General features: G+C 28.9%; 4 protein-coding genes across 7 annotated transcripts in view; 3 read left to right on the top strand and 1 right to left on the bottom strand.

Annotated features, from left to right (window-relative positions):
• Positions 1 to 3,818: 3,818 nt before the first annotated feature.
• Positions 3,819 to 7,776, top strand: LOC126835291 (glucosidase 2 subunit beta-like). The gene is made up of 9 exons (XM_050567782.1): positions 3,819 to 4,033; positions 4,134 to 4,346; positions 4,533 to 4,708; positions 5,457 to 5,680; positions 5,744 to 5,822; positions 6,551 to 6,830; positions 6,887 to 7,077; positions 7,151 to 7,288; positions 7,348 to 7,776. The coding sequence occupies exons 1-9, from the start codon at positions 3,931 to 3,933 to the stop codon at positions 7,504 to 7,506; spliced, it is 1,563 nt and encodes a 520-aa protein (XP_050423739.1). The 5' UTR covers positions 3,819 to 3,930; the 3' UTR covers positions 7,507 to 7,776.
• Positions 7,777 to 8,346: 570 nt separating this feature from the next.
• On the top strand, positions 8,347 to 12,014 carry LOC126835492 (uncharacterized). 3 transcript variants are annotated; one of them, XM_050568128.1, is made up of 5 exons: positions 8,347 to 8,615; positions 8,688 to 8,754; positions 8,828 to 10,136; positions 10,195 to 10,316; positions 11,236 to 12,014. In XM_050568128.1, exons 2-5 carry the CDS (start codon positions 8,734 to 8,736, stop codon positions 11,437 to 11,439), a joined length of 1,656 nt encoding a protein of 551 aa, XP_050424085.1. In that variant the 5' UTR covers positions 8,347 to 8,615; positions 8,688 to 8,733; the 3' UTR covers positions 11,440 to 12,014. The 3 variants fall into 3 exon arrangements, with proteins under 3 accessions (XP_050424085.1, XP_050424084.1, XP_050424086.1); XM_050568127.1 differs by having other exon boundaries at positions 8,347 to 8,629; XM_050568129.1 differs by having other exon boundaries at positions 8,347 to 8,754; positions 8,804 to 10,136.
• A 14-nt stretch (positions 12,015 to 12,028) lies between these two features.
• On the bottom strand, positions 12,029 to 12,893 carry LOC126835493 (cytochrome c oxidase subunit 5A, mitochondrial). The gene is made up of 3 exons (XM_050568130.1): positions 12,680 to 12,893; positions 12,441 to 12,585; positions 12,029 to 12,367 (listed from the first exon to the last, which is right to left on the bottom strand). Exons 1-3 carry the CDS (start codon positions 12,781 to 12,783, stop codon positions 12,143 to 12,145), a joined length of 474 nt encoding a protein of 157 aa, XP_050424087.1. The 5' UTR covers positions 12,784 to 12,893; the 3' UTR covers positions 12,029 to 12,142.
• Positions 12,894 to 21,020: 8,127 nt separating this feature from the next.
• Positions 21,021 to 26,304, top strand: part of LOC126835582 (uncharacterized) — a 48,503-nt gene continuing 43,219 nt past the window's right edge. For both annotated transcript variants that reach the window (XR_007685226.1, XM_050568256.1), the window contains exon 1: positions 21,021 to 21,488. Coding sequence is in view for 1 of the 2 variants with exons in the window: in XM_050568256.1 (XP_050424213.1) it covers positions 21,434 to 21,488 (55 nt within the window). In the remaining variant the exon portion in view is untranslated. The remainder of the gene's footprint in view (positions 21,489 to 26,304) is intronic.

Genomic DNA, 26,304 nt, shown 5'->3' with positions numbered 1-26,304 from the left:
ATGCAAAGAAGGCAATATCATAATGTAAATTATGTGTATTATACATATCATTAAAATTTAAACATTTACATTATGATAGTATTGCCTTCCTTACATATGGCGGACTGACAAAAATTCATTTATTCCTTGTAAATGGTTGTCCGCTATCTAGTATGTATACAGGGTGTCATGTAAAGTTCTACCGAGCTTCAAACGAGACATTCAGGATGCTCTATGGGTACAATAAATGGTATTCATTTTTTTAAAATTTTAAAATTTTTTAAAATAGAACTCGTATTTCATTAAAAAATTGTTTTACGAAAAAAATAATGTTAGATTTGAAATTGGGAGAAAAAATCTTGTTGAATTGATATGTAACACGATTTTTTGGACAGATTTTCGTCCACCAAGTGGCCACTGAGTGGCCGGCATGTGACTAAAATCAACATATGGCATGCGACACATAATTTAATATAAAATAATTCTAACGACTTTGAATTGAGAATAAAATTCTAACTGATAATGTAGTGTCCCTTACCATATTATGTTGCTTTCGGTCACATGACAACCACTCAGTGGCCACTTGGTGGACGCAAATGTGGCCAGATACCAAAAAACCTGTTTACATTAAATAATTTTAAAATTAAAAAAAAATGAATACCATTTACTGTACCCATAGAGCATCCTAAATGTCTCATTTGAAGCTCGGTTAGGACTTTACATGACACCTTGTATATATCTGTGGATTGTGTCTAAAACAGAAAACTACACCCTACTGAAAAACGGATCCGGCTGGTTACGCGGACAATACATAAACGGCTCACTGCCGGGAAAAATCGTTAGTCTACCAGTTACAGTTTAGACGTTTGGATGACTGCTCTTAATAATAGATTAGTACAGTGGTATTTAAATTTTGTTATCCCACGAGTCCTTTGAGTCTTCACAATATTTTAACGGCTTCCGAATTATGAAGGGATACGGAAAGGATATTTATTAAGGGGCAAAGGATAGATATTTGACAAAATTTAATCTACTGGCCATTTTACATAATATGCCAACTAATTAGTAATTTTTAATAGAAAAAATATTAAGATTTTCTAGTTATAAAACTTTTAAAGTTATTTTTCTCCGAGTTATGGTGAAAATTTGATAAAAAATTACTTTCGTAGAAGTCATTTTCTCGCGTATCTATTGGACGGATTTAAATTATTTTTATGCGAGTCTTACTATATTTTTCTGCGTAGGGGCCAAAAGGTCGATTTTCGATTTAGCTATCGGTAAGTTAGTTTAGATTTATTAAAAAAGTAAAAATATGAACGTTCGTGATAAAATTAAAAAAAAAACTACAAATCGACCTTTTAGCCTTCACAAAGAAAATAGTAAACTTTATAACAAAAACATTTTTTGAAATTGGTTCGGTAAACAGTCAGAAGGTGGCTTCGCATTTTATAGTGTCCATTCGTGTGAAATGTGGTGTTTTCTGACTTACGTAAATCAGTAACCTCTACGGCCACATTAGGTGCCCTGTTCTTCCAATGTTGGGTAAAAATATAAGCATAAATGCGACTCTGAGGAGCACCCGGCTATTACGGAATAGAAGTGTATTATTACTAGGATGGGTTTAAAAAAATCGGATTTCCACCAAACACGCGTTTCCAGTGATTTAAAAATATTATAATTTTTTTTTTTTTTTTTATTAAATAAAGTCCGTGACAGCTGTGGTCATTGGACTGTCATTATTTTACATAATTAATTAACAATCTTATGCATTATATATGAGTAATTTTATGAAAGAAACAGTTATATTTTTAAATTTTGTTGATAAGCTTGGAATTGTACATGAAATCTATGATGCTTTTGACGTTGCGTGGGTCTGGATTCAATGACTCGGAAAGCAATATTATAATTGTGAAATATGTATTCAAGTAAAATGTTTTCGATGAAACACACTACCGAAAAAGATAAATATTATGGTTTTTTCGTAAAAATATTTTACTTAGGCATGCGGCTTTGTATTTTAATAATATTTAGTATTTATACGATTTATAAGTGTAAAATTCGGATTTTCGGATTCCCTTCACTAATTATAATTCTACTGCAAAAAGGAGTGTAGTATTGTTTAGACCTTAAGGAGGGCGTCGCACCGGTGATGTTCAGTGGTAAAAACATGTTTAAGCAGACTGAAAATAACTCGCTTAATTTTGATTTTAGAGTAAAAGCACCCATGATAAAATTAAAAGAAAACAATATTCCGGAGGGCAAGACGGTGCGTTTTTAAAAAAAAATTAATTTTTTGAAAATTTACAGTCATTTAAAAATGTTTATATAGTTGTTATTTCTAAACTATGTATTGAACGTTATACTTAGAATAATGAAAAAACGCACAGTCTTGCCCTCCAAAATATTGTTCTTTTTTAATTTTATAATGGGTGCTTTTACTCCAAATCCAAAACTAAGCGAGTTATTTTCAGTCTGCTTAAACAAGTAGAGATGAAAAAACATTTTTAAATCGCTTTCAAGAATGATGTGAAAGTCCAAAAAATAAATTAACTGCCAAAATAGAGTACTAGTTATTGAACTCATAATTACACATCACAGTTTAACCTTTAAATTAATATTTTGTAAAAAATTGCCTATACTTTACCCCTTAAAAATGGGCGATGCGACGCCCTCTTAATGTATTTATTTTTGTTCCTATTTTCTGCTTCTAATAATTACTGAATCGACTTTGATGAAATAAAAAAAGTAGGTAAGTATTTTTTTTTGTGTTCAAAAGCGAGGTGGATGCATTCAACTAGAGACAAACTTTACTGGTAGCATTAATTTTAATAAATACAGATACACATAACGGCGACCGATTTTATATGCGAGATTCCCACTGTCAACAACGGTACTCTCGTCAGCACTTGGATGGGTGGATGATACTATTTATAGTAGAAGATGTTATATAACTTACAATGAGATTAACACGATGAAATACTTCTTCTTACAAGTCTGAGAAAATTTCCCTGCAAAGTATTACCATTGTTTATAAATATTATAATAATAACAATAATATTATTGTAATTATAATATTTATAATCAATAGTATTACCTAGCAATGGCAATCATGCCTGTTTATTTTATCATGGACACGATTAACGATTTAAATTACTATTATATTAAATCGTGGTCATGGACGAGGTTTAGGGTACCACGGCTAATATGGTATATAATTCATTATCTATTAACCTAGGGTAGGTACCCCTGTTGACGGCGGAAATCCTGCGACATTAATTGAGTAGTAAAGTATTTTTGGTAGTTCGTATGCATTGAACATTGCATTAATTTGTTAATTTAAATTTAATAAGCAATTAGGTATATGCTTTTATTATTTATTTTATAGTTATTCTTGTTTATACGCGATTATATATTATCGTTCAAGATCATCGGGTTCAAAGATTTTATGTACTAATAGTTACACGATAAAATAATTTTTTTGTATTGTTTAATTCGTTCATTTACAACAGTATGACTTTCTATGTTAGTTAATCGTGTAAAGAACGTGATTTTTACAAGAAGAATTTATGTGTAATTCAAATCGAAAGTTGTTGAGATGCTACACTAATGTTCTGATGGTGCGATTTATGTTTTTAATTAAAAATAAGTTACGATTTGTAAAATAGTAAAATAGTAACAAAACATATTGAAGACTGTTGAATAATAGTAATAATTGTTATTACCTATTACCAATGTTTTTGTTCGTTGATAATAATTTTTTTATGAATCATGGTTACTGTTAATTGCTAGGTAGCGGCCATCTTTTAGTGGTCTGTTATCACAAAATCGTTTATCTTATCTTTTCACCGACTGCCGTCTGGAGTATTCGTCTAATGAGTAATGATTTACAATTTATTGTTTAGTTTTTCCTAAAGAGTTAAATACCAAACTGTTAATTTTTTTTTAAATGAAATGGGCAATTTTTCCATTGTCATTACATTCCTAAATTATATTCTTATAGTCTCATTAGTATCATGTTCAACTGCGTTAAAGCCAAGGGGTGTTGCATTCGACAGTAAGTAAAACACTTTATTAGGATTCTAAATTAAACTCTCCTACACACATAGCCTTATATTTGCCAGTAAATTATTCATGATATTTCATTTCAATTTTAGAAACCTTTCTGTATATACCAGACAAAGATTTCTCATGTCTGGATGGGAACTTAGTTATTCCATTCTCACATGTAAATGATGACTATTGTGACTGCCCAGATGCAAGTGATGAACCAGGAACATCAGCTTGTCCTAATGGTACATTCCATTGTATTAACACTGGACACACTTCTGCTGTGATACCATCATCACGAGTAAATGATGGTATATGTGGTAAGATTCATTACATTGCTATAGTAAAAATAAAAATCTTATTATTTTTTACTAACAAACTATACATGTTGTTATTTTACAGTAGTTTATTCTAATAATGCATTGAAATAATAAGTAGGAATACTAATATTTAATAAAAAAAAACATAAAATAGACAAATAAACCATGTAAATCACATTTTTATAGATTGTTGTGATGGTTCCGATGAATGGATTAAACAAAGTACATGTAGTAGTACCTGTGAAGAACTTGGTCGTGCAGCTAAAGAAGAAGCTGAAAGGGTACATCAGTTGTATGTAGCTGGTTATGAAATACGAGAACAGTTAATCGCCAAAGGAAAAGAATTAAAGGCTGAAAAACAAGTATAAATTGTATTTATTAATTTTTTATTAGTAGGTAATGGTACTGGTAGGTAATGTGCATAAAATATTTTAACTTTGATGCAAACATTTTATTATTGTTTGGATTTATAATTTAGTACACACTTTCAATAGTAATGGGGATTAAAAAAAAAATGTTTATTAAATATTTATTTGAATCTTATTTTTCTTTGCGACAAGTGCGAAAATTCAAAATTATATTTGTTTTTTGCTAAGACTTTTATCTTTTCCACATAACTTAAAAATGAATAAGCGAAAAAATATTCAAAACGATTGTTTTTGCTGGTTTTAAATGTGCTTTACTATATAGTAATTTTGTACTACTATGGTGACCTCATATTTGTTAATTATATACAATATAATTATTCTAAGTAACTAATCTCACTACAATCTATACATTCAGTAAGTGTATGATAATATAATATAAGGTGTTTAATCAAAGCGGTTACCAAAAGTACTCGGTAACCAATAAAAGGCACATTTAATTTTGTATCAAAATTGATTGTATTTAACTTGCATACATTTAAAAACCCATAGCTCAAAAATCATTGAAATATTTTCCCCTTACTCAGGCTGTTCTATATTAGTATAATTAAGTGAACATTTTTGAAATAACCCTTTATGGTTACAATTTTTCCATTATTTTTTTTTTTATCCAATCAGACATATTAGTATAAAATAAAATTCATCTACTGTTGTTTTATTATTGAAGTTTTAAAATTTTACACAGGCCAGAATTTCCACGTTATTAGAAGAAGAAAAAATTGCTGATCTTGTAAAGAACAATACATTAATAAAAAAACTAGCAGCAGAAGAAGTCGAGAAAATAGCATTAGAAAAGTATCGTATTATGGATGAAGAAAAGAAGAAACAAGAAAAAGAAAAAGAATATGTAAACAATCAAAATGAAGCGTTTGCAGTGTTTAATGAAATTGATACCAATAACAATAATAAGTATGTATCTATAGTTATTAATTGTTAGGAACAAAGTGTATTATTTTCAAATGTTATATTCAGAATAGAAGAAGAAGAAGTGAATGCGTATACTACATTTGATCAAAATAAAGATGGTATAGTATCGCAGGATGAAAAAGAGGTAAGTAATATTTATTTTAAATTACAAACATTTCATATTAAACTTCAAAAAGTAAGTTTAATTCAGTAGGTAGTAAAAAGGTCAACGTAGTTAAAATCAAAACTCAAAAAGAAATGTACTTTAATAAAATGGGAAAAATACGGGATTTTTAAAAAATACATTGTAAAGAATGTGATAAATGCTATGTAGGTCAGACAAAACGAAATATTAAGTTCGGTTTAAAGAACACATAAGGAACATTAAAAACCAAGAAGTACACAAATCTCCTGTTGCAGAACATTTATTGGATACTAATCATAGCATCATATTAGTAAAATTATTAAAAAAATGTAAATAACTCTAAAAAACATAATATTAGGGAGACAATAGAAATGTTCAAATAGGAACAATTTGTTAAACTGGAACTTGAGTCCATTACAGAACATTTTATTTAAATGTATAAAACGTGTTGACGTGTTGCTATATATGTATAAAGAGGTGTTCACCCCGTAATCAGTCTTAGCCTGTCATTAGCACTGAAGATGACAACATTGTTGCCGAAATACATCTACGCATAGAATGTATTATTTTCATGGTTAAGGAGTTGCTTAAAGTTTTTTCTAGTCCTAATTTCACTGTAAATAAATGTCTAGTAATTTAATATTTGTATGTTATGGAATTTTCAAACATCTACAAGTATCCTCGATTTTTAATTAACCATACACTAAAAAATAAATATTTGTCTCTAGTATTTTATGGAAGATAAAAAAGAATTAAGTTTAGAAGATTTCATATCAAATGGCTGGAATCGCTTAAAACAGCTGCTGTTTACTCAATCAATTGATAAAAGTCCAATTGAGCAGTCTTCTAATGAAAAACAATTTGAAGACGAAGTAGATGATCTCCATGAAAATGATAATGAAGAAGATAATGAACAAGAATCAATTGATGATGAAGTTGAACACATAAGTACCACTGATGAAATTGATGAATCACAATATGACGAAGAAACAAAATTAAAAATTATCGGTAATAAAATATTTTTTACTTTTTTGAAAATGTTTTAAGTCTTAAAAATTTTTTAGAAGCTAAAAACATTAGAGAGTTATTTGAAGAGGCTGAGAGAAAAGTTAGAAATATTCAACAAGAAATTTCCCAATTACAAGAGTCTTTAAATAAAGATTATGGTCCTGAAGATGAATTTGCTGCTTTGGATAGACAATGCTTTGAACTTTCTGACCATGAATATGTTTACAAATTGTGCCTTTTTGATAAAGTATTTTCCTCATTTATCTAATTTTACAGTTTATTAGATCTATTAAATATTTGTTCATTTTTTTTTTTCAAAGGTGACTCAACAATCTAAAAATGGAGGGCCCGAAGTAAGGTTGGGTAATTGGAATGGATGGATTGGTGAACAAAAGTACCGCACAATGGTATATGATAAAGGACAGCATTGTTGGAATGGACCTCAACGTTCAACACATGTAAGACATATATTTATTAGAGGTAATGTAGTCGTAATAAAATTCTTTATTCAAAATAGGTAAGCTTAAACTGTGGACTGGAACCTGCCTTGATTTCTGTAACTGAACCAAACCGTTGTGAATATGCGATGGATTTTGTTATGCCTGCTGCTTGTGTTAAACACAATGAGAGACCATCTGCACCTATAAAAGAAGAATCTGAACATGATGAATTATAATTTCATCAATAACTCAATTGTTATTTTCCCTATTTTTTGAAATTTAAAAACAAAAATTATGTGAATAGATTAATGCGTTTTTTTTATATAAATTGTAAAAAAATATTTTTATTGCTACAAATTAAGTATTTGGTAAAAATAAATAAATAAATAATAAAAACGTAACAAAATATTTGATACTTTATAGCATCAATAATATATTAAATGTAATTTATGCTTAAAAAATTGATTCTTCTTAAGTCTGGTGTTAATAAAACTCTACAACTGTTAGATGTTTTTTTCTAAGGTATTGAAGGGGTAGCACAAAGTTTTAATTTTCATTTTTCATCAACCCTTGCTTTATTTCCCATTGATTTGAGTCGAAGATGAGGGTTAAAAATACGATTCATAACAATTTTATTACACATAATATATTTGTTATCGTACATTTAGTTGTAAAAAAACACTAGTATAGCAACGTTTGAGATGTCATTACAGGAACATTTCTATGTTATACTGCAAAAAACTATTAAATTAATACCATAACTATTAGGTTGCCATTTGATCCAAAATATAGGATGAATTATTTGTTGGAGCAAATGTAATGTAGAACAAACTCATTTGGAAAAAATGATGTGGGCCAAATGTATATTGGAACAATTACAATTTGTCCGTTGGCATAACTATTTAGCGGGAAAAAAGCTGGTTGGAAGTTGGAACAAATGTCTCGTCGAATAAAAAAATTGTGGAACAAAAGGTAGTGGTCCGATAATGACCATGATTAAAGATATTCTTATTCGTGATTTAAATTATATACTGTATGCATTGATAATAACATTTTTATTATCAATGACTGGTGTATTAATGATAATATCAAGGTGGATTTCTACATTGGATAATATTTATTGCAAGGTAGATAAATCCACCTTGATATATTGTTATATTTTGTTAGTTGTTTTGATATCCGATATCACTATATTATAGAGAGAAGAGAATGAAGTGGATGCCAGTTTATTTTTAAAGTCCTCATTAGTCATTTTTTCTCCTCAACTTGTGTACGGAGTATTTCGTACTTCGGACATGTGTAATACCTATATAGTTGACTGCCAATGAATTAGAGTCTCGTTTATGTAACAGCCAAGAGGTAATGCAAAGAGTAATAATATGCAACAGTTACAGGCAACACCTATTCATGTTTTAAGGTGAAACACATCTGATGAATAATATTATTCTACTTGGAAAAACAAAATGGACCAGTTACCTTCAGAGGTAAAAATGTATTGTGTGAAAATATTCAAACTACTATTGTAAATTTCAGAAAAAAAACTTTTTTTATTTGTAGATAATAACTCTTATTCTGGAATACTTGTCGTTTGATGACCGAAGACAGATGGCATTAGTCAATAAAACATGGTATTATGCATCTCTACATCCATCATTGTTGAAAAAAGAATTGCTAACGTATTATGAAAAGACTACCGAAGTAAAAGGACAACCGACCCATTCATTTACTACACATGAGCTTGAATTATTTATAAATATGGTGTTGCAAACTAGGAGAAGACTGTTGAACTTGAAATTTTGCAGTCTGATTTGTTTAAAAGATTTATCCATTTTCGAACAATTAGGCGACAACATCGTATCGCTATATTTGTGGGATTTATATTGCTTGACTGATGATCTACTTGACGCCGTGGTAAAATGTCGAAATTTAGAGACGTTAGAATTAAAAAATATTAGTTCTATTTCTATTACTGTTAAGTCTCGAGAACCACTTCTCAAATTAAAACGACTCGATTTTAATCAAGTAAATCCGTCTGATAGGGAATTTAATCAGATAATCCTATGTGCACCGAATCTCAAAGATATAGGCTTTAGTGATTGTATTTTAATAGAATGGATACAAGCAATCCAACGATTTTATCCTAATTACAGAAATAACGAAATAACAGAAGAGTATAATTCTGATGACATATTTACTCCAAAGAATATAGTTAAACATTTAAAAAATCTCAAGCACTTAAACATTTTGAGGCTAAACCAATGTTGTGACAGGTTTTTACAGTTATTGAACATATTAACTCTTGAATCGTTGACATTGGATTTGGTTAGCATAGCTTCATCTAATTACAGTTATTTAGAAAAATCTATAGCAACACACATATCACTAATTAGCTTAGAAGTCATTAATTGGCCTTACGCATTGTTACCAGCTATAACAAAACTGTATAATCTTAAACACCTAAAACTTATTTTAGCAGATTTTATAGTCGATGAAAATGATACTAATCACGTTATTAATTTTACAAAATCTTTAAGTAATTTAAAAAGCTTAGAAAAATTAACAATAGTACCTTTTGTAGATCATCCTTTTTTTCCAAAAGTTAATATTCCTGACACAATATTAGTATCATTGAAGTCATTGGACTGTTATATCGATTCTGGTATTAAACTCTCAAACTTGGGACATAATTTAACATATCTAAGAATTAGAAATGGAAACATCTTAACAACAGAACAGTACAAATTGATTTTTAAAAATTTAACCAAATTAAGGTACCTGCGGATTGGTTATTGTCGTAACATGAATGATGATATAATGTTAGGGGAATCTTCTCAAGACCAAAACTGTTTAATATCAAATCTCAAAGGTACATTTGGTTTTTATTAACTATACCTGTATAATAAATTGTGAAATATTGATTTTAGGATTGGTTTCTTTAACAATTTTGGGAGCAAAATTATCGCATACATTTTTACGCTCGATTAAACTTCAAGATTTAAAACATTTGAACATGAATGAAATGTCAGTACGGGACTGTATAGAATCGGTTTGTATAGATTTCTAAAAAAATGTTTAAATTCTTAAAACAGGGTCGGTCTGGCGCCTAAAGGGCACCCAAAACAATGTTATCTGTACATTTTATAGGTTTAACACAATTGTACAGTGGTTGTACAATTGTGTAAAACATATAAAATGTGGATTTGCTACACTTTGCATATTGTGTTAAATTCCAGGGCCCAAGGATGAGGAGTCTTTATAGGTAATTCATAAACGTACATCTGGGGATTATTTTTTGATATAGCTTTTTAATATTTTTTTATTATAAAAATAATAATAAAAAAAAAATGGATTTGAAAAACCCATGATGATAATATACGCCGTGTATTATTGTTTAATGTTTTCTAATATTATCTTTACAAACAAAATAGTATGGGCGTGTGGCATCCTCTTAGGTTCTAATTAAATATTATGTTAATAATAGTGTATTAAATTTACAAATAGAGGATGCAGAGGTTATGTCCACCAAACCGATTTTAATTAGATTTTAACTAGAGATTACAATTATTACACAGGTACCCATGTAAATAAGAAATGTAAAATACTCATGGAACAATACTGTAGATAGCTAGGTTTTAACCTGTTATTATTGAACAAATGATCCTCATCTAATTTATTAGAACAAGGTCAGTTTTATTTAAATTTCAAATTATCTTTGTAACTTAGACATGCACCTTAGTAAGCATAAATGATTAGTTATGTTTGTCCAAACTTATAAGCTAATCAAATGTAAACTGCAAATGCCCTAAATAATATTATAGAAAGCGCAAAACTATCAGTAAAGATGTTATTTCAAATAGTTAACGACCTAAGATAATGATGTTATTAAAACAAATAAGTACTTATCTCCTCATCGAAACTTGAATTGTTACAAAATCATTTATATGTAAGTTTTTTTTTGTTTTTAGAAAAGTTTTACTGAATTTGATGATACTTTAAAACAACTAGGCTTCAATGTACCAGCATTGAAAAATCTTCAATTAGGAATACGTCGTGATGAATATAATTTACTCGGAGAGCAACGCGTTACTATTTTTGAGTCTCCTTCTAGAGTTAAAATTATTAAAACTTATTTTAGAAAATTACTTAATTTATTAATAACAAATTATTAAATGTAAATATGCATTTTTGTTATTTAGTGTTATTATAATTTATTGTGGATAATATATATATTTTTTTTATATATATTTGTTAAATATTTTATTGATCATTGTTAGTAATGTCAGTAGCTATAATTAAGGGGATTGGATACCAATTATTCCCGCCTCTGTTCACCTTGTGGGCCACATAGGAATTTACTCTAGCAATAAGAACCAAAATTAAATTTTAATCAAATTGAAATGCGTTAAAATTTAAAAAGTAAAAAACCCATTAGCAATTAATTCTGTTTTCAATTTCCTCATTTCATCAGTAAGTCGATCGGTACGATGGACAAATCAATATCTACATCCATATGTTGTGTGTGAGATACAACAGAGACAGAAATTGGTATTCGATCCTCTTAAGGTGTTTATTTTACCCCCACATGCATACTACGATTTTATGAAAATTAATGTTTATTAAAAAACTGATTACCATCTTATTATAAGATTTTATTTCACAGTAATAATTTTAATTTAATAAATACTGATTAACAGTAAATTCAAATTAAGAAATTATATTATATAATTATAATTATCGAATGTAATTAATTATTTAACATTATTCGTGACTAATAAGATTAAACTCTTGTATATTTGTTTATAATACCAAAGAACAAATAGTATTACAGATTACTTCTAATATTTATTCTTAATTAAAACAACATTTTGGTAATTAATAAATGTGATCAACATCATCTAATGCCAACTCTGGTTTATCATATCCAAGGGCTTCGGGTGTATCGATACCCAATTCTTCGAGAGTCGGGGAAATTTCTTGCAAAATATATGGGTAAATTTTGTTATCAATTTGGCTCTTGATTCTTACATTTTCGAGGAATCTGATAGCCAGGGCATAATCATTAATGCGACGACAAGCTTTCAATGCTGCAATAATAACCTAATAACAGTCGTTATAAAATTATTATTATTTTATTTTATACATTGACTTTTTAATTAATATAGAAACAAACCTTAGGGTCAGCAACTGCATCTTGACCAGCCAGATCATTCATTGCTTTTCTTGCTTCCCAACCGTCAATATCATTGCGATTAAAGTAAGCTTCATATCTAGAGTAAAATTCCTCATCGCTTTCTTCTTTGACTTCCGACATAAACCTTTTATGAATAATAAGTTGCAATACAATACTTTTACATACAAGAAATTTATGGATTTCATCTTTAGTTTGTAAATTGAAAAACTAAAATTTACCTGATGGAGACGGCCATTGGTGTAGTTGGTTTAAATGTAGACTGTTTAATTGCAAGAGGTCCTCGGGACATTTTTACACATGTTCTTACAATATTAGAAAACATTTTTGGTTATTTATTTTGAAATAGAGAAAAGAATTAATGGTACTAAATAGATTAAATATTCACAGGACAGGTCAAAGTGTTTTATCTAAAAAGCGTAATATTCTGAAATCTTGTCGGACGAAAAAATTTAACATATGGAATTTAGTGAGGTTATAACTATGATAAAATGTCAAGGAGGATGAAAAGCATATTTTGTTGGCGTTATCAGCTGTTCGGCTGGCAATATCAGCACAGAACACGATTAAGAGGACGCCACACCGGCCATTTCTAAGGAGTAAAGTATAGGCAATTTTTCGAAAAATCTTAATTTAGAGTTTGTGAACTAAATGTATACTTATTAATACAGTAATGAGAATACTTTGTCGGTTGCAATTTTTTTTGTCAGACTATCACAGTCATGTCTATAGGATAAATTACAATTTTTTCCCCATTAAAACTGCTTTGCGCGGATTAATTTTTCTCAGGCTTCATATATAGTTAAGGAAAGAAATTCATACATATTATTTATGACAAAATTATCTGTGTTCCATCATCCGTATTTTTTCGATATACCTAATACAACCAACGATAAACCATTTTTAAAAAAGTCCTGTTGTCGCGTATTCCAGTGGTATCGTCGGAATCTTGAATACCATTCACAAAAAAACTTCAATTTCCTAATCGTTTGTCTTAAGGGGAGGGTATGGTTAATTCGTGCAAAAAACGGCAAATTTTTGTGAATTTTTTTTGACGACACGGTTAAAATCTGTTTATTAAAACTAATGGTACATTAAAGTATAACATTCGAAGAATATTGTGTAATATTTTCATGTAGAAATATTAAAAAATACGGCAATGGCGGCAATTATTTGGAAGCGTCTCGGAAAAAAGTAGAATTGCGGTGCCCCTCAAAACTCGATGCTGGATCATCCGAAATTAAAAAAATCAAGTTCTTTCGTTAGATAATTGCTTTCCTCAGGTAACGCTGGGAGGGTTTTTTGAAATTTCAATTTTTCACTTTTTGGGAACACTTTGAAGGGAAAAACGCGATTTTTGCGAAAAAAATCGGCTAATTTGTTATTGTAAAATAAAAAATATTAACAAATTTGAAAAAAACTTTCCAGCGTTACCTCGTTAGTTATGCACTGAAATAGTGTTCAAAATTTCAAAAGGATCGGTGTAGTAGTTTTGAAGTTATGGTGGTCACCGACTTTGAAAACGTGAGTTGTTGGAAAAACGCTTTAAAGTTAACGTTAGTGCGCTCGGGTCGGGCAGCTATAAAATTCCGACAACTCATAACGTCGTCAATTTTGTTCCGATCGACTTGAAATTTTGACACAATATTCTTGAGATATTATGCATTCAGTTAACAAAAAAAAAAAATTAAAAAAAAAAATTTTTATACCCTCCCCTCCCTTAATCTGTACGAGGCCGGGTACACGGGCAGCTAGTATATATTTATTTTCATATGGCTATTCGTCCGGTAGTAGGCTTAATTCAGATACCTGCTTAGCAGAATGGGTTGGTCACTCGTAGGTTTTTGCCATAAACCCAATCTAAACCTTTTGCATCTTAGTTCCGAATTGACAGTTTTCTATGAATTTTTGATACGCCGTTCACAATGATAAAATAGTGATCGATTTTTTTTTAAAGCTTCAAATAAATAAAAAATAATCATTGCTTTAACTTTTACTTCAACAGTTTTTTTGTCAAAAAATTTAGTGATTTTTTCAGAACTTACTTTCAAAGTTTAGCTTCGAAAAAGGGCTGAGAAAGTAATGTTTTTACAATGATGTGTTTTTCTTCTTTTTCTCTTAGTTTCTGAATCCACGATATCTTCTAAGCCGCTGAGCTGATTTTTTCGTGCAGCATTTATTTAGACCAGAAATCGTACCATAAAGGTATATTACTGGGCCAAAAATTAAAAAAGTTTACCCCTTACACTTCAAAATCGAGAAAAACAGCCAAATAATGTACATATTTTCATCTTAACGCTCTATACATTTTTTTAAAAATGTTGAATTAGTTCTAAATTTGTATGAATATTTATAGTAGGTACTACCGATAAACGATTGCAAACCAAAAAATGATCATGAACTCTTTACCCTAGATACCTATTTTTTTAAATTTCATAGTAATATGCATGAAAGACCTCCAAACAGTAACAATTTTTAAAAGCTTCGTGTCTAACAAAAAAACATGTCAAAAGAAAGGGTTTTATATAAATTAAAAAGCGATAATAATTGTTTTTTTGCCTTAAATATTAATAATATTAGTATACTGAAATTCAAGTTTTAAATTTCTTCAATGAAAACATTTCCTACACCGAACTCCTCTTAAGACTTAATGGGAACAGAACGGAGTAAATACTTGTAAAGTAAATATTATCACTGTAATATTAAAGAAATATTGCCAATGGTCGCTGCGATTAAATACAGGATTACCTGTCTATAATTGGTTTTTTAAAACTGTTTTGAACTTAAAATAGGTAGGTAAACTATAAAAGTGTACGACATGTAAAAATATATAACCATATTAAAAAAAATTGACTATTATTATTACTAAAGGTACCTACCATAAAAAAGGGAAATATTCAATAGGTACTAGTAGTGTTCTTTACACTACTGTAGACATTGCTGATATCTGTAGTTACTGTACTATGTCAAAACAAAAAAACCAATATTGCAATAGAGAGCGCTAGCATATCCTCAATATTAAAAGTACGCATTAAGATTTTGGATTTATCATAATAATTCTCATACGTTGTGTAATATGAAAAATATTAAAATATTAGTTTTTTAATAAAGTTAAACAAAAATTATAACGTTGTACCTAGGTCCTGGTGTATACAGTTTATTATTAATAATACATTTTCTATAAGAAAAATAATAAATTGCATTATAGTATAATAAGAATTTGTTACATTAACCATGATTAATGATGTACCTACATATAACTATAATTGTAGTATGCATTTAAAAATGTCTAAGCGGCACAACACAATAATATATATTTTTAGAAATATTTAAAGCCAACAATTGCAGCTTTGAAGGGTAGCTGTTAAATGTTTGAATAAATACTGTAACTGTATTATGTAGACTATTATTTATACATAAATACTTTGTTTATTTTATAAAACTAAATATATCAATAAAATGTACTTCATTTTTTGCTATGTTTACTTAAAATTGTAACTAATAATTCTTTAATTCTTACTATAGATGAAAAAAAAATATCTAATTTTAGTTAGAAAATGTAAATTATGATGCTCGTATAAAGTATCTAATTTATGACTAAGAGTCTAAACGATAAAAACTTTTGAAGCATTTTTTTGTAAAGAATTTAAATATGAATAGTTTTAAAAATGACTTTGTTTAGATTTATAAGCATTTATTTTTGAAATATAATTTTCTTTGAAAATATAGAAATAAATTTGTTTTTAAGAAAATAATTTAAATGTTTTTGTCTAATCTAAAAATCTATATATTTTCATAAATTAAATTATCATCGACATTTATGTTTGATTGAAAAATGAAAGTATTTTGTAGTTTATAGAAAAATATTAAATACATATACATAACAAAATTTCAATTATAATATATTTGTATGAAATAATTAAATAAAACTTAGCCGCAGAGTAAATTTACAAAAAACATAATACTTAGGGGGGATTCGAAGTCTTAATGAATTCATTACAATTTATAATATAATTCGATTAACAGCTTTGATTTTTATAAAAACATAATAAATTATCAATTTTAATGATATTATATGATAAAAAAACTATTTTATATGTGCTCAATAAGTAGGATAGTATGTGTATAATTATTATACTCATTGATCCCCTTCGTCTTATCGAATATTATAATAAAAAAAGATAAACTGAAAAAACACTTGAAAACCAAAATTCTTAGTTGACTTGATTTTACTGACTTAATAGTGTTGTCGACTAAAACATTAGTTCAGTCAACTTAAATTTAGTTACTTTAACAACTTAGTGTTAGGTAGCGTCAACTTTAAAATTGTTGGTTGTCACTGATAAACCCCGAGATAAAGCCAATTTTTTGTAGATGAAACACATTTTTCCCATTGTAAGAACCAAAATTTAAATATATTCTATGAACTATAAAATTCACAATATATGTTATTATTTCGGAAAATAATGCGGTTAAAATCTGTGAAAAGTTCAAACTTTTCAAAGTTTCTGTACCCTAAGGGATTTGTGTCTTCGTCGTCTCAAATTTCAAAACGAATTAATGTAACTGCATAGTATTTTCTTCTACCTTTGCTACATTTCTCTAAGAATGGAACTATTCAGTTCTTAACGTGTCAAATTTAATGAAGCACGTTCATCATCTCCAGCGGCCGTTGCTGTCAAGCGCACGAAGACAACATATGCTTTCAACAGAGCGATGTGAACCTGTCAACACGTTGGACTGTTCTTATGCTGCTTATAATTATTATTTGTACTTAGCTGTATGTCATATTTGACGCATTTGATTTGTAAAAATGTTAAAAGTCCCTATTAAACAAAACTAGACAATGTGCGTTGTAAATGAGAAATAATTAGTTAAAATACATATAACTATTTTTAAACAATGTTCTCAAAGTAAAATCTATAACTAAGCTGCTTTAATTTGTACACACACTTAATACTTTATTGTAAATAGGTATGCATAGGAGTACTGTGAAAGTAATGTGTAATAGAGAAAATGTACTTCCTATAAATATGTTCATTTAAATAAATATCATACTAAAATAACAATTACTGTAAAAAGAACCTTAGTGATGCTTTAATAATTGACCAGATGCCACGGATCCGGGAGTGATTGCAGGTTACTTATTAGTACTTTGTGTGTAAAACCATTAGTATATTTACTCATAGATACATAATAACAATCAAGTTGTTGTTATATCTGAAGTTTAATCAATAAGTATTAGCTTTAAAGATTATTTATAAGGAGACAAATAATGTGTAAGAATATTTTCCAAAAGTCAATAACGAAAAAATACCACACCACCATCCACTGTCCCAGGATATAACTCTTGTTAGATCAAACGTTGTCAAACCAACTTAAGTCGTAAAAAAAAAGTCAATATTATAAAATATTGTTCAAAAATAAATTAAACATAGATTATATGGTTTAAACCGTTTTTATTTTAAAACATAAGCAATTGACTTGAATGTGTACTTTGAAAAAAATGTAGACATCTCATTATATAGGTACAATGTGCATTATGTACACAACAGAGGTAAATTCAGGCCAATAATCTTAGCTGTCGAGACCTTTAATAAATAAATAAATAAAGGTAGATGCCGGTTTTTCGTATTTATATTAGCCGTACGAGAAAGCATTGTTAAAACATAATACAGACTTCTCAATGTACTTTTGACGTGCAATTATTCAAACAAATACTTTTGTTACCAAATAATAATAGGTCGTTATTTAATCAAAATAATATTATGAAACGTTATTTTATTATAATAATAATTTTTTTAACGTCACGCTGAGCAGAAAAGTTAAAAAAAAAAATGTTCATAGCCGTCCACGACTTTCGGTGAACTCTCATCTTCCAATTCCGCCATACGGTCCCTTTTATCCTACTTAAATATAAATAATGAAGGGGATTAAAAGTCTTTAAAACTTTTTCTTGCCCAAAATTTAGTGCTCTGACTTGTCTACTAAAAATTAACATATACTTATTCAATCATTTTATTTAAAATACCAAATAACTTAAAGTTAATATAGTTATTATAATATTAGGCTTGCGTTTTTCTGGTTGTTCTCAGGACAATAGTTATTTTTTATTTAATTATCGCTAACTTAATTTATTTTACAATTAATATAATATTATATGATAATATGATCTATTATTATCAAGCGCATATATGAATTAGTCAAATAGTGTTAACTCCAGCGGCATAATAAAAAGGTTAAGCCCTTTACTATTTAGTACCAATAAAAACGTGATATCAGAGTAGAATATTGACATCGTGGTGGGACTTCACAGACATAGGAAAATGGATATTCTCCTATTAGCCCTCCTCTAATTGTTCTATCGGATTACTCTAATAGTAGGTATCACAAACAGAACTTTATAGTATATTGTAACTCTGTTGAAACATTCAATACTGAGGGAATCAGTCCCTTCTAATCAAGTTAGACTGCTTACGCACTGTGCCACACAAGTAAACGCTGTAACACGTAACAAGTTTCGGCTAAATTTTGTAATAAACCAATCGATTATAATAATAATAATAATAATACCATAATTTTCCGAGCACAAATAGTTCCTCACGTTCACTTAAAACTATGTAGTTTATTAAATACATTTCATATTTTTACATCAAAATACTGATGACTTTTAATACAAATGCCAATTTATCATAATCCATTATTGTCCATCAAGTTAGCACGGTATTACAATTTAAAGCTTAAACGATGATAGCAAAAGACGTATAGTTCTTGCAGACAACCGAACATGCTGTTTACTTTTTTCAATTATTTTTAAAAATGTTTTGTTACATCTTCTTTTAAATTCGGGATAGCCATTTTATTAAGAATAATTTGCTGAGAATTTTGATTGGTTGATAAACAGTTTTGAGTTATTATTTTTTAAGTTATTAAATGTTAAAATTTAATACGGCATGTAGAGTGCGTTAAAGCAATGCGCGTTGAACATTTTGGTTAGGTTTAGCACGCTTAACTATGTTTTTTTAACTAACTTATAGACAAATAAACTATTTGTTAAATTACGACTTGATTCTAACATAAGAATACTAAGTTTAATTATTACAATCTCATTAACATCCTTGCCAGCCATACCAATTTTATTAGCAATCATATGCAGAAAACGTTTTTGAAATGTTTTAATTAATTTTTAAGGCACACTTGGAAAGGTTTCCAAACAACAGAACTAAATTCGAAGACCGATCTTACCAAGGATATATATAATAATGCTGACCAGTATTAAGGATTCTTAAAATCGATACAGTTACGGTTTAAAAATTATATTAAAGAATTATTCATCGCCAGTCGATGTACTTAACTCGCTAGGGTGATTTTTATTCTGTTTTTGTTTAATATCATTTTCCATGTATGAATTGAGTTTAAGTTGAGCAATGTGGAGGTTTTAGAAGACGGAGAATCTATTTTATTTTGACTGAAGGTGATAAAAATAGTAGAAGTGTACCATTTGCTTGAGGTAATGTGAAGTAGAAGATATTGATGGCCGATGGGTTTGAAACCAACGATGATTGGCGGCTAAAAGTAGGTACGTTGCATTTTCGTTATGATAACAGATAATGTTATCCGTAATATATTACAATATTTATTATTCATGTTATATATTCACGATAAAATGTATACCTTGATGTCCGAAAAAAAGGAAGCCACTATTGCTTTTTTGAACTGTAAGTTGCAATTTCAAAGCTTTTATATGTGTATGTATGTTATCATAGTGATATGTTACGAATTAGAATTTAGAATATTGGCTAACTTGACCGGACAATATGGGTGCACATCAAACGTGTCTATAGATGGCTAAATTATAATTAATATTTTCTTTTTTTCGAATCTAATATAAATTTGCAAACAATTTACGGGGTGGTTTTCCTAAGGTTTATGGTGAAGGTATTTACCGTGCTACTAGTATAGCTATATAATAAAGTAAAATATGCATCACACGGTCGGCGGCGTCTAGCCTCGCCTAAGTATAACACGTGCACGTGTGAAGGCTAATTTTGAATAATGTAAATATCATGTACAAAGCTCGTTTAGCTCGACGGTACCGGCACACATAACTCGCCCGTAAAATAATTACCTGCCCTCCTACCTGTCGGGAGACCCTTCGTTTGTTATTATTTTTATCCCGTTTTTTATTTGTTTTTTGTGTTAAATGTACACTCACCACTATTCGGACAAGACATAATGTCATGATGAATCATCGCTCAACGACGAAACGTTCGACTTAGGGGTAAATGACTCACCGGAGGTGGTTATACCATATAATATCAAATACATTATTATTATTATTACATGTTCACATACAGTAATATAACACGGCGCACCACCGAGTGATGGCCAATCGTCATCAAACCGCACACGCACATGGCGGTGAATCATGTGTTCGGTTCCCCCACCCTAGACACACAACGGTTTTAGACATACAAAAATATTCGTTTCACACACACACTCAAACTCACACGTCGGAGGCAAGCATAAAATAATATTATACACACACACACACACACACGAGTCACTTGTGTGGACTGAGTAACAATATCTAAACGACAGCCAAACGGTCTTGCAGTAGTCCCATGTGGCTTTGGCTCGACGATACCGTGTGGATAACCGTGTCCGGGCGCGAGCGAGTGCAGCTTTTTTTCTCTGTTCATACCCCGCTGACCTTATGTGTGTACACTGGTCGACAGCTTTAATATAATAGTATAAACACAAAAATATTATTGTTCATCGCAAATGAATGTGAAAAAATTGTACAGCCAAATGAAATTTCGGAAAACGATCGAGTGCGACCGCCGGTAAAACCGTTATAGGACTTACATTTTCATTGCCGTGGAAATTTCGCATGGGTTTACGGGTTGGCCATTTCGGACGACCGGCATCGATAGTATTGTTTTATCGTGATAAAATGAACCGTCGACGATAACATGAAGTGGATTTTAATTGTTTATATATTTAGCGTTTTAATTCGAGACGGACGCGGTGAGTACAACGGTTTAATTATTTTGCAATACAAAATACTAGTTTTATGTTTAAAAATATGTTGTATACTTTAACGCTTAATAATTCTTCTAGTCCTAACAAATTACTTGTAATATTTAAGCCCATTTGTTGGCCGCTCCACTTTTATTTTACTAATTATTTTTCGACTTAGACCAATCTAAATATTAACTAGTTACGATTTCTGAACGACAAATATATGCTATTTGAGTAAAATATACTTGCCAAGACCATAAATGTCGAAGAAGTTTTTTCACTTTCCCATTGAAACGGAGAAAACATCACAAAAATTGATATGTTTGGCCATTTTTAAATATGGCATGTTATAATCAAAAAAAATTCATAAGTCAAAATACTCCCAAGTGCACTTGGAATTTTTTTTTAAATATAACCATCGATTTGGAGTGGGAGACCAAAAAAAAACAAACATCTAAGAACCCTAAGAAAGGGTGGAAACACTTTTTAGTTCCCTTTACAAAGCGATAGTTTTAGAGATGTGTTCTGACATCTAGACGAGAGATAGTTCTAGTGTGTACATGTAAATAATAATATTATATTAAACTTTCCAGTCATTTTATTTTTTATTGAGAAAAACTAAACAAAAACAAAATATAATAAAATTATAAACGAAACATTGGCTTTATGTAAGTTTTTATTGTTATTGGTTTTCTCTCGAGTGATTGTATCACTCTCATTCGTAATAACTTTTACAATCAACCCCTACTCTACTACGCCTCGTCAAAATTATGTAAGCTTTTTTTATTTCTACACCGATTTTTATTAATAAAAAAAAACATTAAATTAGGTCACTATTTGTCCATTTTTTATTTTCACATGTCCACTGTTTCATATATCGATAGTCACTATTGCAAGTTGTCATGCATAGCTATAAAAACAAGCCGATAGACAAATATTGCGCTTTGGTACTACAAAATATATTGCAAAGAACTTCTAGGCAGTTATTTAAATAATTTATTATAGTATTTATGTTTTTTAAATATAATTGGAAAATGGTAAACTACCAAAACTATCGACGTGATCTAATGAAAAAACACAACCGACAGACACATTGTTAGTAATAATATCAATTCATTTTTTTTCTATACCATATAGTATTTAAAAAACAAAAATGTAATTTATCATGACACGGTGGTGACCCTCGACAAATATTACAAACAAGGGGATAAAACTCCCTTTACATTTTTTTTCCGTGTACCGTATGATTACTGTAAACATTGTTTACATCCCTCGTGTGATTTCTCTTCGACACTTTAAATTAGGTTATCATTTTATAAAACCTATTTTGGTAATAGTTTTGTTTCTAACTTTAATTTTTCGTTTTTTTTCTTTAAAATTTGATTTTAATTAATATTTTTAAAATAGTAATAATTTTAGTTTAATTTAAGTGTGATATAGACATGTTTGTTGTATATACTGCGTTATAGTATTATATTAATTTATGCGTTTTGAATAACAAGTGGAAATCCACTGTGTGTATACATTTTATTGTTCGAGTGGGGGATATGATTAAGTGATTTTGCAAACAAATACTAGAATGTTTAAACGATATCATCAAATACCGGGCGGACTAGCTTGACTGTATAATATTACGTGAAATTAATAGTACACCGTCAATAACCCAATTATAATAGTATACAAGCTACACCGCTGTAAAATGACTGATATATTGACATTTTTATGAAATATGTCTGCATACAATTGTTTACAAATTTTCGCCTTAATCTAGTTTGGTTATGCAGTCTATTTAAATGTATGTTGAAGCTTATCATTATTAAAGAAACTTATGTAATTTATACTAATAATTAATACGTAAACATTACTCCTGGGAAAGTTATTTTCTAAAGTGATAAACGGTTCTTTTTTGTTTTTAATTTTAGTTATATATATATATATATATATATATCAATATTTCTGTATAATACTATATACATTACAATTTTTTTTATGCATTTACTAGGTTATTGTTACGGATATTGAGTTATCTTAACGATAAATCATTTATAGCCAACAGTTAATTGGGATAATGCGGTCACTAGAAAAATAGTAGTAGTCATTTGTTATAGACGTTATTTGAATGACTTTGACCATTGATAAAAAACCTTTCTAGATAATTTTTATTCTCGCGGAATGCTAACAAGTTATATTTGTTTTTATGTATAGATAATGATATATAGTAAATAGTTACATTGATTTCCTTCTCAGAAAGTACGGTTTTGTCGAGAGTACTCGACAAGACATCATCACTTTGATATAATAGGTTAATTGTTCTATAGGCTGTAATTGTCTGAAAACTATATAAGTCTGTATGTTGTCTTCTGACGATGAAATCGTATAATATTGTTCATTTGTTAAGAACTTACAACTCAGTCGTAAAAAGACATTCTATACGCTGTTTAGTGCATATTGTTTGTAACCATCTTTAAACCTACACAGACTGTTCCCCTCAAATCACTCATTTATTTCATGGCTTAATATGTCATGTATTTAAATTATAGGGTACTTTAGATTTCCTTTGTTTTTTTTTTTAAATTTTACACTTCACTGCCGGTGAACTACAAGAAACTGCTACCAAAAAGTGAGCAATATTATTTTTAAAGTAAATTTAAACATAAATCATATTATACAGATAAGTATAACAATTTACAGCCATTTACCAAACCTAATATTTTTTATTTATTGCTTAATTAATATTGTTTACAATTTACACAGCTATACAATTCGTTATACGTTTTAGATTGATCATAACTAGTATATGATTCATGTATAATAATTATAAATTAATTAAAACGAGCGTCAGTCAAAAACTTTAGCCGCAACAGCTAAATATATTAATATAATTTCTCACTGTCGTGGGACGAATGTTTTTTTTTAATGCGTAGTAATAATAATAGTTCATCCAAAACATTATTTTCGGAATTTTAAAGAATAAAATGTTTAAGAGGTTATCGTAGTTTGAATTTTATTGTTTCTACTAACCAGTGTTTTTTTTTTTATACAAATGTCAGCTTTATAATAATTATTATATAAATAGATATAGGTATAACATACACTATTTTTCTGGCCCAAGGTGGCGTTTTTGTTATTACCATGTACTTTACTAAATGGAGGGCACGGGGGAAGAAGGGCAGCAGTCCAATTATGACAATTTTCCAGGAGAGTAAAAAAAAACAAAGTTAGATTGCGCGTACAAATCTATACGTCAACCGTTTTCAAAGCGCTAAGTTGACCCCAATATAACCACTCTTTCACCAAATGGATTTCGACATTAAAAAAAATGGACTACTACCCTTCATCATCTGTGCCCTTCAAATGTTTATAGTTCAAAATACAGTCTATCTTATAGACGAATATCGATTACCTACTGCACTTTACAGTTACTAAAAAAATACAAAATATTATTTTATCTTTTATCTAAGAGGAATTTTTGGACTACTAAAATCAACCTTTATATGAGTAGTTTTTGTTGAGAACTAATCTGATATAGTAATTTATTATTACTTAATTATTTTAGAATGTAAAAGAATAAATATTAAATACTTGACAGTGTTTTGTATAAATTTAATTTTCATAAATGAATCTTAGGATAGAATAGCGATCAAGCAATGGTTTGCTTGTTGTTTAAATGAAGGTTGGCAGTTTGTAATATGTTATATAAAAAACATTTTTCATAACTAATAATACATGTGATATATATATATTGTAATTTTGTGCATGAATTGAATTGCAATTAAAAACTATAAATTACAACTGTCATAATTCATATTTATGTTTAATATTATTACATTAAAGTTGGAATAATGATACTTGTATATTGTATAATAATTATTAACCCTTTTGTCGTTAATGTTAATTGTTCTAATAACCACATAATATATTATCTTCTTGGCCTTGAATTATTTAATATCAATGCCACTTTATGCGCACCGCGAACAGATAAACCTCGGTTAAATTTCCTTAGATATGGCGATGAAAGGTCATTCTGTGGACTTTCTTAGGTCTTAATATTAAAGAGCAGGTTATTAAGGACCTGTGTATTTTTGGTCGAAAACAACACATTCTATTTTTAACCGTACTCTAAAACGCGTAATCCGATAATAGTTTTGAAAACAGAAGTACATTTTTGAATACTTACTCTTTTGAATTACTTGCTTGATGTAATGGTCGAAGTACATTTTTAATTATCGTTTTCAATGTTATTGTAAAAATCATTTAAAAAAACTTAAAAAATTGCAATTTTTTACATAGAAATTATTAATTAACTAAAAATAATTTTAGAACTGTGCCACGGTCGTAAATGTTATGAAGAATCCAAATATTTTTCAAAACTTAAATTGTATTATTTTTAATAACGTTCTGTTCGAAGTAGGAACATGTTTTTTTACAAAAATAGAGCATGCATACCGTTATAGAAGTTAAAAAAAATAATATCCAATATCAAAACAGTTCCCTCTTTCCTATGTTAATACTTATATGTTCACAAATTTTAGTTTAGTGTTAAGTTTTAGTGAAAAATTTCCTATATAATGCGCCTTAATAAATATTAGTGTAGAGGCCCTTTAATGTTTGATAATATTACACTTCGTTATTTACGATTACTAGTTTAGAGACAATAAGAGTTTTTATACATTCAACTATATAGTTAATTTATAAACAGACACATTCATTAAAACAAATAAACTGTGCATTTCATTAATAATTTGCGTTTCAAAACTTTTTGCGCTATAGCTTTTAACACGACTCAGAATACAATTGTTATTAGGCAAACACGTATGTTTTG

This window comes from Adelges cooleyi, unplaced genomic scaffold (assembly GCF_023614345.1).
Source record: "Adelges cooleyi isolate 19-005CV unplaced genomic scaffold, UGA_ACOO_1.1 ACOO_flye_CR_arks_rails_tigmint_CR_PRNA_23, whole genome shotgun sequence".
Taxonomy (NCBI): domain Eukaryota; kingdom Metazoa; phylum Arthropoda; class Insecta; order Hemiptera; family Adelgidae; genus Adelges; species Adelges cooleyi.
This window is presented reverse-complemented; position numbering and strand designations above follow the sequence as displayed.

Coding starts and splice junctions, on each gene's coding strand:
- LOC126835493 (XM_050568130.1), bottom strand. CDS start 12,783: ATGTTTTCTAATATTGTAAGAACATGTGTAAAAATGTCCCGAGGACCT. Junction 12,586..12,679: donor CCAATGGCCGTCTCCATCAG/GTAAATTTTAGT, acceptor TATTCATAAAAG/GTTTATGTCGGAAGTCAAAG. Junction 12,368..12,440: donor ATGCAGTTGCTGACCCTAAG/GTTTGTTTCTAT, acceptor GACTGTTATTAG/GTTATTATTGCAGCATTGAA.
- LOC126835291 (XM_050567782.1), top strand. CDS start 3,931: ATGGGCAATTTTTCCATTGTCATTACATTCCTAAATTATATTCTTATA. Junction 4,034..4,133: donor AAGGGGTGTTGCATTCGACA/GTAAGTAAAACA, acceptor TTTCAATTTTAG/AAACCTTTCTGTATATACCA. Junction 5,681..5,743: donor GATACCAATAACAATAATAA/GTATGTATCTAT, acceptor TGTTATATTCAG/AATAGAAGAAGAAGAAGTGA.
- LOC126835492 (XM_050568128.1), top strand. CDS start 8,734: ATGGACCAGTTACCTTCAGAG. Junction 8,755..8,827: donor TGGACCAGTTACCTTCAGAG/GTAAAAATGTAT, acceptor TTTTATTTGTAG/ATAATAACTCTTATTCTGGA. Junction 10,317..11,235: donor TACGGGACTGTATAGAATCG/GTTTGTATAGAT, acceptor TTTTGTTTTTAG/AAAAGTTTTACTGAATTTGA.